The sequence below is a fragment of the Dermacentor andersoni genome, chromosome 1 (genome assembly GCF_023375885.2).
Source record: "Dermacentor andersoni chromosome 1, qqDerAnde1_hic_scaffold, whole genome shotgun sequence".
Taxonomy (NCBI): Eukaryota; Metazoa; Arthropoda; class Arachnida; order Ixodida; family Ixodidae; genus Dermacentor; species Dermacentor andersoni.
Genome location: NC_092814.1, coordinates 363,473,191 through 363,484,198, shown reverse-complemented (window position 1 = coordinate 363,484,198; position 11,008 = coordinate 363,473,191). Strand labels below are relative to the sequence as shown.

Sequence of the window (11,008 nt, the reverse complement as noted above, 5' to 3'; positions counted from 1 at the left end):
GAACAATAAAGCAACTCCAATCTTGACATCCATTCTCCCCTGTATATCTATATTTACCCGAAAAGAATTGTGTATGTAGTATCTCTGTAGATCTGTGTTTCACATATAGTCAGTCACTGTCTTGAACATTCGTTGACGGACAGGACTAGACTAAACGACAGTATCGGTCCTTCGCTTCTTAAGCTTTTTCATAACCGCCCCTCGCCAGTGGAACATAATCATTTGGCACAGATATCAGCTGCTATGAAAAAGCAATTTCAGGTCGTGAATGAACGGTCAACAAACCAGCAGTTCCTCTTGCATAGACAGTCCGCTTTCTAGCACTTCTCAAAAAAGACAACAAGCGTGAAGCGCAGGTCTAGGTGTTCCCAGTATCCCAGTTTACAAGTTGCTGCGAAAAAGCACCACTTGCTCAGGAATAATAATGACGAAGAAGCTAACCGGAATTGCATTCTAGTAGCTGTCTGACTAGGCTTCGCGAAGAGGCGATCTTTCTGATACGCACAGACTTAGTGAAAAGACACGCTCGAGAATGAAAGATTCCCCGAAGCACGTGTTGGAAGCAGCAAAACAAAGAAGTGCAGGGTGTGAAGCGCGAGGCCATTGCCGGCGGTGTGATTGCCACCTGGCCATATCACGCCTGCCCAGGCGAAGTCAGGAGGCGGTGATTTCCTTGACGTTACGCAACCCGTTGGAAGAGCGGTCTCAGGGCGATTCTAGGAATAGTGGACCATCAGCGGCGACCGAGGACCTTGAAAGAAGAGCTGCTTCTGGTCTGCCAGCTGCCGCCGCCGCGAGGCCGCCTCATGGAAGGAGAGAGTGTTGCGGAGAGGGAATGCCGGGAAAGCCACGGCGGGCAAGGCGCCCAATGGCCTGCCAGCAGCCGGGCTAGCCTGGATCCCAGCGCAGGCGGCCGCGGCGGCGCCTATATAAGCGGCGTAGCCGCGGGTGTTCGGTCAGCTTCTCTCCACTATCAGCCCAGCGGAGCGACGTACGCAAACATGGTGGCTTTCAAGGCAGCCCTCATCCTCTGTGCGCTCGTCCTTCCGGCCTACGCCCAGACGGCAGGGGCTGAGCCTCCGCGCCCGGTAAGGACCCGGTGGCCGAACCACGTGTGTCGGTGTCACTTGTGCACGTGTATGCATGATCGTAGAGGAACCCCTGTGAACGATGTCTCCTGTCCGCGGCTGTCGCGAGCCAGCAGGGAGACGTTGGTCCCACTTCAGGGCGCCATATATCGAGAGGCACGGCATTCTGTGGAGAGATTTAGACATCTCAAAGCAGGATCCTTTGTCACGGAGATTGTCGATGGCTCACAGCACTTTGTCCGACAAAACTGTCGATCCTGCGCTGTGTCTACCGACACACCTTACGCCTCTTTTGAATAATCTAGCTCGCGGATAATATACAGCGTATCGCTTCCATTAGTTCCGCGAGAGCTTTAATTGCAGTCTTCTGTACAAATCACTTGTCTGCTCTGGTGAGCAACCTTCAGCCACCGTCCTCTCAACGGCGAACTACATGTACGACTTCCGGCGTCTTGTCCTTTGTATCCAGGTCTATTTTAGAAAAAGCAAAGATTGGATAGCCGTGCTCGACGGTCCTTGACCGGACGCTCTGTAAGATCTTTTTTCTTTTAGGTTGTTTTTTGCGCTACCAAAATTGGAACCTCGACATTATCACAAGGCATCTTTTATAACATCTAAGTACGACTAGAGCAAGCATGAAATTAGCCACCCTAAATGCAACTGATTTCCTTATGCCTCAAGTAAAAGAAAGGGTTCAAATTAGTAAAGCTTTAGAGTTTATGCAGTAGATTCTGGAAGAGATTACGCGCTTGCTGCTTTTGTGCACTGACTGTTTCAGCGTGGAACAAGTCGTAGCACGGTTATGTGTTATTATAAAATAGAAAACCAGACCTCCTGAAAAGCTGGTTGGCCTGCCAACCACATGGTGAATAGGGTGTCAATGCTGTGAAGTTTCAGCTTTGGCAGCAGTCACGGACTGCCTAGATGTAGAGAGAGCATGTGGAGATGGCGTGGTAGGTGTTCGCCGCGGCATGACTCCAGCAGTCGCGCTCAGTTCCGAAGAGCGCACATTGCAGAAGGGTACTCCGAGTTCTTAAAGCAGTGCATTGCCGCGGCGCTCGCATGTCGATTCAAGTTTTCGCAAATTAGCAAAGTGTCGCAAGCTCCGTCGCCTAACCGCTTCCATTCATCATTTGGCAGTTCTGACTGAGCGTCGACTGGAATCCGTTCCGCTCACATGCTGGAGGGGATTATTCTGCGTCGATAGTTTTCACAAAGATGTCGTCTGTTCCCACAGAAGCGAGCATCACAAGCGAGATTGGCTGTAAAATAACAAAGATACCGACGTCATGCTCCCCTAAATCGGCTCGGCAGCTGAGCGAGAATAGCGTCCAGCTGCTGTGTACAAGTTAAACTGCCTCAGCGAAGCGGCCTGTCAGCTAAAATTGCCACTTGCGGTGCCTTTCCATATCCGGTTGTTATAGACTTGCATAGTCGTAAACATCATGGAAATATTACGCTCAGGTGCTTGCTGCTTCGGAACAGTTACGCTTGCTTTATCCAACGGTTTCACGCCCGTACCAGAACAAATCATTTTGCACAAGCATCAGCGCAGTAGGCGTTAGAGAAATTGGGTGACCAGTGAACTTGTTCTGTGCGAACATGCTTCGCAAATTCTGTCATAGATGTCATCTGTCAAATCGTGTAAGGAAGAAATTCAGAGATAAAAGCATAGCTTTCCGGGCCGAGGAGGACGTCTGACGCAGAGCGACGCCGCGGAGTAACTGAAGAAGTGCCACATTGCGACTTGTTCATCTCTCCCGTAATCCATCAAAAGTATCATGAGTAACTAGCAATTTCTGCCTAAAAAGCTGCCTCGGGTAAGGCAGAACATGCGCACCACCATTCGGAGAACCCTTCGGACCCAAGGGGGTGTCTATGTAGCCCCTGCAGTCGCAAATTGAATGCCTGGTGCCGCGAAATTATACAGCGTCGTTCACTGAGACTCTAGGGTGCTGCAAGGTCAGACCAAGGACAATTTGGTGGATGGGCACTTGCGCGAGAAAGCCTGATGCCATAACTAGTTCGTCAAGAGCTACGGCGCTATGTATAACGTGACGGGTATGTGAACGTGGATGGGACTGCTCAAGAACAGGTTAAGGTGCGACTCATTTCTGACAAGTAACCAAGTCTGTAGTGAACATGATAATGTAATCGATTAATTGTAGGATGGAAATTGAAATGCTCCATTGTTCTGCAGCGCTTGGGAGCGCGCGGCCCGTGCTCTATTGTACCGCGTGGTGCGACAACCCAAGTTTGGGTGCCCCAATTATTTCCGCGTCGAAGAAAGTGCAGAGCTCACTTGAGAAGAACAATGATAGAGCGATATATCAATGCGAGAAGGTCGAGCCGGGAAGCACCCCGAACGAGACGGCTCAGCTTCGACCAGACGAACGGGTTAGTCTATATTTAGTTACCCGCGACGTGGCCGTACAGCAGCAGCGTTCGGCGGCGGCGGCCGCCGCTCGGAGGAGTCAGAAACCAGTTCCCGCGTAGCGATTACCCAACTCTTTCGCCTCACGTGGCGATGCGGTCGAACGCCCAGACCCTACTTTTTTTTAATGGGGTTACGCCTATTCGTGGCCAGTTCTCGAGAGAGCAGGGAGAAAAGGGTCAACCTTTGTGCTGACCCATAAGGGCCGCCGCAGCAGCTCGCTCAGATATCACCAGCGGCGAGGCGGCGCCGAGATTGTGCTCGCTCTACGCGGCCTGCCGAGGAGACTGACCTTACAGCATTTGAATACTTCGGCAGGCACCTGCTGATGACCGAGCATACAGTCTCATTGCGCTTCCTATTTTAGCCGTTTAAGGGAGCGCTTCTCGCGGGGACTCCGGTTCGCGTTGACGCTCCAACTGAGGTTCTAGAGGGTGTTTTTTTTTGTTGTAATTGTAGAACCAAGAGCCGTCTACCAGCAAAGCCACGCATTACGTACTTTCCGCGGGAAATTGGAATAGCTCAGGTTGGCGCGAAACAAAACGAGGTACTTGAAAAGGCCCTGTCATGAACGCTGCGACCAGAAGGCGCCCCCGTTCGATTAGTCAGCCTTCATGCACACATTTGAGCGACAGCGCATCACGAGCGCTTGATTTTGGTAGGAAAAAATGAAAACGCTGGATGGTGTATGCAAAATGCTTCAAAGTATTTGAACCCTGCTCTTTTCATAGAGTTGAAAGACAACAAGCATTGTCTTTTTCCGCAGTTCTCCCCTGCCTTGTACGCCCAGGCCTAAGTTTTGTGCAGTACTAATGTTGTTCATTGTTATTGCGCTAAGTATTCACTAACGGGCTCAAGGTGAACATTTAATCGTAACTAAGACGCAAACTGACACTAAGAAGCGCAATTTGGGTGGTCGTCCCCATTAAGTGTCCATTCTGTCCCATTCAGTGTGTATTGTACATCGCAGTAACAATGAACATACACCATCTAGCCCATATCATCTCACTGTTGAATTGAAGGTATTACCGAGCTCAGCAAGACGTGCTGCTATTGGTGTTCCCTTATGTCTACATTTAGACGCATTGCTGTCTTTAAAGGCACGTGGTTGCGAGGAGGTCACACCGACCTTAACCCACAGGTTATGACGTCCAGAGCAATTAGCAAAGCGAGCAGACATTTTCCGTGCGCGCGAGCAGGTATTACGTCACGCCGTCGCAGACGCTCTACATGTAGCCCGAAGAGAGCAGCGGGGTGAAATCAGCGAATGGCGCATTCCGCACAGTTAGCCGCCAAGCGTTCCGCTTCGTGATCCACATTTTGAGAAGCGAGAAGAAGACGAGAGGGCAGCGATGCTATCTCCCACCGGCGTTTTTCTCTTGTCTTTTTTACTTTCGGGAAGACCGGTTTCGACAGCGGCGGTCGACAACGGGAGCACTGGGTCTCGTTTTCTCCGATATATCGCGACCGGCTTCTTTTTCCTCGAAGCGACGGCGGCACGTCAGACGCGACGTGGAACCAGGAAAAGACAATGAGATAGACCCAGTACCGTTTACCCGGCAAGGGTGCGCTATCGCAGTGAAAACTTTCCGTTGCCCCTCCTCTGCGTTCGCGAGCGAAGCCTGCTCGTACAGCACAATTGTTGTCCGCGCTTGAAAGTGCCACTCGCGGAATCTCCCAAGCCAGCACTGCCACGCCGCAGTGAAATATTTCTGAGACATCATTTACGCCTTTAGCACATACGTCTACCACAGTTGGGCTATCGAGATAAAGCGGCAACAACGCTGTGGACGAAAGTGGTGGCATGAGCCGCCAGCGCTCACCCGTCGCCATGTGAGTGGCTTGATTTGGTTCAGGGAAGATACACAATTTCGCGCTCGTGGCAACCGCTGGAATACTCCCTGCGCACACAAACAAATCAAACTGGCGGAAGTCGCAGGCATTTAACGCATGAATTGAGAAAATTGAAACGCTCATGACCGCTCACAAACACACAAACCTGTGCGTTCACACAAATCTCTATGAACTGCTCGTGGAAGATTGGCATGAATTTGCTCAGAGGAAACGCTGCGTCGAGTTTTGATGGCTGAGCGGGCTTTGACGACAACATCATCATCATCATCAGCCTGGTTACGCCCACTGCAGGGCAAATGCCTCTCCCATACTTCTCCAACTGCCCCGGTCATGTACTAATTGTGGCCATGTTGACCCTCCAAACTTCCTGATCTCATCTGCCCACCTAACTTTCTGTCGCCCCCTGCTACGCTTCCCTTCCCTCGGAATCCAGTCCGTAACCCTTAATGACCATCGGTTATCTTCCCTCCTCATTACATGTCCTGCCCATGCCCATTTCTTTTTCTTGGGCAGGACATGTAATGAGGAGGGAAGATAACCGACGACAACGCTGCATCAGAAATGTACCGCAGGAAGCGTGCCTTTCGGAACGAGCAATGACGTGTTTTCGCTGTTGGGTCACCAGGGTTCGGTTCAGAAGCCAAATATCCCAACTATTTATTTTTTTGCCTAAAACAGTTGCACAGCTGTCAATCGCTTACGCTTGATCATTGCGTGGACTAATGGTCCGTTCGCTTATTTCATTGACGTAGTAGGATATTTCGCCAGACTCTGGGAATGGTGGGGGGGGGGGGGGGGGGACATTGTGCGTGGCCAGTGCTCGTGTTTGTGCTTGCACGAAGTGTGCGCAAGAAAGGCTGAGATGAGTCTGTTCAACGCGCGGGTGCATACCTATTGCGACACCTTTTGTCGCGGCTCCCTAGATCTGGGTCGGCGGCCGTGGCGGGATGCGCTGACGCTGCGATGACACCGATCGTCGAGCAGCCTCTAATGGCCTCCTGCGCTAATGGCGCAGTGCTGCTTCCGTGAGAGCTCTAATGAACACATGTTTGTTTCGAATGCTTTCGGTTGACCCTTTTAAGTGCAACTCTGTACGAGACATTGTATAGATGCCGAGCACCTGCTTTACTTTTGACACTTTGCAACATCGCTAGTGTATGTGCTTTCCTTGTTCCGTCGCAATAAAGGCGTTTTCTCTTCTACTCGCAGGAGATCAACTGGGGAAAGTGCCCCCAGCTGCAACCATCGAAGGAAGAAAGAGTAAGTACAACGTTCCCGCCGAGGCGGCAGGCAGGGTCGCTACAGCGAGCGCAAGCCCTTTGGGCTGCCGCAAGGGCACAAGTGCTTTCCGCGCGATTACCGTGCGCCGCCCGCGGAGCGCACCAAAAGCGGCGGGACAGCCTTTTCCGCCCACTTGCACATTTCGCAGTCGCGGGGGGACCACGCGGCCCTCCCCCGCTCTGCAGGAAGTGAGTAGATTGCCTACTTCTATTACGAGAGAGGGACAAGCAACCAAGCGCGTCGCCAACGTCACCTTCGCGGCAAGGCAGGGCCAAGAGAAATCGGAGCGGAAACAATTAGCGGCCAAGGATGTGCGTGGTAGTCAACCGCGATCGAGGCGGAGTCCTTGGCAGGCGAGGATTGGCGGCCACCTACGGAACGACTCTGCGGCCCTTTTGCCGGCGAGTCCAGTGTCTATGCATACATTTGTATCTCAGTGCAAGTGCCGTGAGATGTCCGCACACGTTTTGCTTGGAGACGCTAATTCTCCTGCAATGAACAATTACAGCGGCACGGGGAAAGTAGACCATCTTCCATGATCGATGTGCTTACACGATTTCTTCACAACAAAATGAGCGTGTTGCAGTTGCATGGCAGGAATGAATGTGCCTTCTCATTAGAATTTGTGCATCTCTTTTCTTTCGCACAAACAGCAACAGAAGGCCCTAGTCATTGACACTTGCCTCGAGAAGGTGCCCCTCCCCGACGTCGAGCACGCCAACGAGGTGAGTCTCTCCACTCTGCCGTTCGCTTACATTAGGCGAGGGTGGCACTGGAGCGATGCTTCCCAGGTAACAAAGACCTGTGGCGTCGAAATGCGAACAGAAGGCCACAGCAACACCTAACGCATTTTACTGGCCTCTCAGAAGAGCTCACATCTTACATTGACGCGGTCATAAGGGTACGTTTCAAGTTGTGGCATTAACAGGCATGCATTCTGGTGAGCTTTGCTAGAGCGTTCGATGTAAGCACCGCCAGTTGTGGCAGGTTACCTTTGTTGAGCTCCCAGTTTGCTGCTGCGTGGCTTCAAGGGCGGAAATGTTCTCTTTGTCAACGTGCGTACATGCAGATCATATTATTACTCGTATGGATGTATTGTGTAATCAACAGGGAGCGTCACAAGACTTATTGTAAACGATAAGCCCCTTATAGAGATGTTGCAATGGAAATTTGACGGGAATTTCTTTGGTTTTTTCTGCTCCACCTTACATCTCCTAAAGCGCTCAAGTCAAGACTTTCGGGTAGGCATTGAGCAGCGTACCTGCACACATTTGGCACCACCTATAGTATGCATTTGATGGGCATGCCCCCGGCAGTATTGGTTTGGTGACCTCCGTGAATATGCACCTAATTTGCACGAAGTATGACCAAAGCCGACTTGGTTTTTTCTTTTTCTGTTTTGGCGCATGACAGAAATAGACGCCGTTCGTGAATCATTGCCATAGGCACAACATGATGGGCGAGGCAGAATGCCAGTAGAAGTTCAGATAATATAAAAATCACAATCACGCTTGCAAATTAAAGGACACTTTTTTTCAAGCTTGCAAGGGAAAAGAAAAGGCATGAGAGCAGAACGACATTCAGGCGCACTGCACGTGATCATTCGAAAGCGGCTCACACATCACTCACTATGCATGGCACATTGTAATATCTATGTCTGCATGATGACGGTCTCCGCGTGGTTTCGTGCTTGCACGCTGCTAGATGGCGTCCTCAGAGCCTGCATAATCGTCTGTGTTATCCGCATCACTTAGAGTACCTTCACAGCTTGGGCTTTTTTTTTTTTTTTGCACAGACCGTGATCCAGCAGCACCGTGAGGACGTCACCACCTGCGCTCTCCACAGCGAAGGATGGGTAAGTGAATTAGGATCCCCAATAAATGATGCGCTACGACCCCGATGCTGTATCACTGACTTTTCGGCGTGTGCAGTTCAACAAGAACGGCCAGTACCGCTTCGACCGTGCCAGGACTGAGATCTTGAACAAGAAGCTCGCCGCCGACGTCGAGCCTAAGGTGCTCGCTAAGCACGACGAGTGCAAGAAGGAGGCCGAGGAGAAGTTCGCCCACCAGTTTGTGGCTCAGGTGCAGCTGTACCAGGCTTGCATGGATTACCACATCTCTCAGATCTGTGGCATCCAGATCCAGGGCGGGCCACAGGCTGGCGCGCCGGCCCATGGTTAAGTCTCGCACCGAGCCCCCGACTGACTCCGAGGTGAGCGCTCTCCGTGGAGACGTCATTTGACCGTGCTGTTATCTTTGCTATCCTTGCCATTATATTTCCCCTCTTTGGGTAAATTGGGTGCTGCATGACTTAGTTTCACTAGAGAATTCCGCACTGCTGTCATCAATCTAAAATATCAGCGCTCCTTGCTTCTAGACAGACTGTGTGCCGCAGTTCTGATGATGAAAACAGCAGTGGGATAACGGAAGCTAGTGTAATAAGCTCGCTCGATGTAAACCATTACCATTTAGCTTTCGATGTCGAGGCTTCGGTTATTGTAAACTACACCACGCGGCGCCTATGAATGCGCGCTTTCTTTAGGCGCGGCCACTTGAACATTCTATATTATCAGGACGGACTGTCGTCATTGCAGTATCGATTGCAACCTGCGTTGCCTGCCTGTTGAACTTATCTGATAAGCTTGCTCGAGTGTTCAAAAAAATTAAATTATGGGGTTTTACGCGCCAAAACCACTTTCTGATTATGAGGCACGCCGTAGTGGAGGACTCCGGAAATTTTGACCACCTGGGGTTCTTTAACGGGCACCTAAATCTACGTACACGGGTGTTTTCGCATTTCGCCTCCATCGAAATGCGGCCGCCGTGGCTGGGATTCGATCAGCTCGAGTGTTCGTCTACCGCAGAGTACAAAACGTTTCTGGCAGGTTAGCATGCAGAGTGGGGCTACAGCGAAAAAAAAGAGGTTGCACATGCTTCATGTAACAAGCACTGATCATTAATGGATACGCTTCTATCATCATAGCAAACAAAAAAATACTAAGACAAGGCTTTAAAGTGCCAAACCGAGAAATATACATCGAGCATTTAGCGCCAGGGGCTATCTTTAGTTTGTGGTGAGAATGGCGAACTGGTCTAAAAGGGCTAGGCTGGGAAGAAAACAAGACGAACAACATTGTGAGTACGAACGTAACGCTTAACGTCGCCTATAAATCAGCACCACGTACAGCGTAATACCCACGACCATTCACGAACGTGTTGAAAAGGAAGCGAATGTTTGCTTATACTCTGTCCGCTGGTTTCTTTGACAGCATTCGGCCGCGTTTATTGATCGAGCGGATGAAAACAGCGTCTCACAGGCGGCGCCTGTAGGGCGCACGGCTGTGAACGCTTTATGACCAAGAGTGGTCAAAGAAACACACCAAAAGGCTGAATGAGCGGTGAGCGGCCTCAGTTCACAAGAGCCCAAACACAATCATTGCCGGCTGCTAGACGTAACATATTCCACGAATCCTGGTTCTGCAAATAGGGCTCTTTGAGCAGGGGATGATTCGCAAATGCGAGATAGAAAAGGGCAAGCAAAAATGCTGCGAGGTCGATACTAAGGGTTCGGTAAACGCCGCCCGAGTGTAGACGCGCATACTATCCAAGTTGCTTGCCGCATGCTCATTGGGCGAGCGAACATGACGGCCCCAACGAATAGTTGCTGTAACAGCACAGCTGTCAAGCGCAATTCTCCCGTCTCTTTTTCAACTGCCAGTGGTTAGCCTTTCTTAATTTCAAACCGAGCACGCACAATCTCTCATCCACCGTAAAGCGTCGGCGTGTGTGCTCACGACCTGATTTCTTTCCCTCTCCTTGCAGTTCTCAAAGCAACGTTGTGATCTAAATCAGCCCCGTGAATCGTCAGCCTGGGCTCTTCAGTCATTTCCTCGTTTCTGCCGACTTCCTGCTGAACCGCGACGGTCCTCTGGGTTTTCTGTTTGTCTCACTTCGCACGCCGGCTTCCTTCTTCCTACTCGGCGTCACAACCAAAGGGGAAATGCCACTCGGGAAGAAAACAACCGAAAAGCCCATACGGACAAAGGAAGAGCAACAGTACACTATGCCGGAAAGAAAAATACAGAAACCCTGTAAGCTCAACAGTCGTCAATAAAGAAGCCATTCATTTCCCCATTTGTAGAGCCTGTTGCGAGCGCATTATTCCTGGCCGGCGAGGTGTGCCAGTGGCTATAGAAACCGAGAGAGTCCGGAGCAACGTGTCCAACGTTTTGCTAAGACGCCTTGACAACGCCTTGAAAGAGCGTTGTGCGTACGGGCACCCACAGCCTGAGAGCAATAATGCTTTCGAAGGCCGACCGTAAGCCGCTTGTTACGCGCGATACAGACTT

General features: G+C 50.9%; 1 protein-coding gene across 2 annotated transcripts; it reads left to right on the top strand.

The window, feature by feature from the left end:
• The first annotated feature begins 952 nt into the window (after positions 1–952).
• Positions 953–10,793, top strand: LOC126516501 (uncharacterized). 2 transcript variants are annotated; one of them, XM_055064042.2, is made up of 7 exons: positions 953–1,088; positions 6,586–6,636; positions 7,311–7,382; positions 7,878–7,898; positions 8,453–8,512; positions 8,589–8,871; positions 10,482–10,793. In XM_055064042.2, exons 1-6 carry the CDS (start codon positions 1,002–1,004, stop codon positions 8,838–8,840), a joined length of 543 nt encoding a protein of 180 aa, XP_054920017.1. In that variant the 5' UTR covers positions 953–1,001; the 3' UTR covers positions 8,841–8,871; positions 10,482–10,793. The 2 variants fall into 2 exon arrangements, with proteins under 2 accessions (XP_054920017.1, XP_050022590.2); XM_050166633.3 differs by lacking the exon at positions 7,878–7,898 and having other exon boundaries at positions 954–1,088.
• The last annotated feature ends 215 nt before the right edge of the window (positions 10,794–11,008 follow it).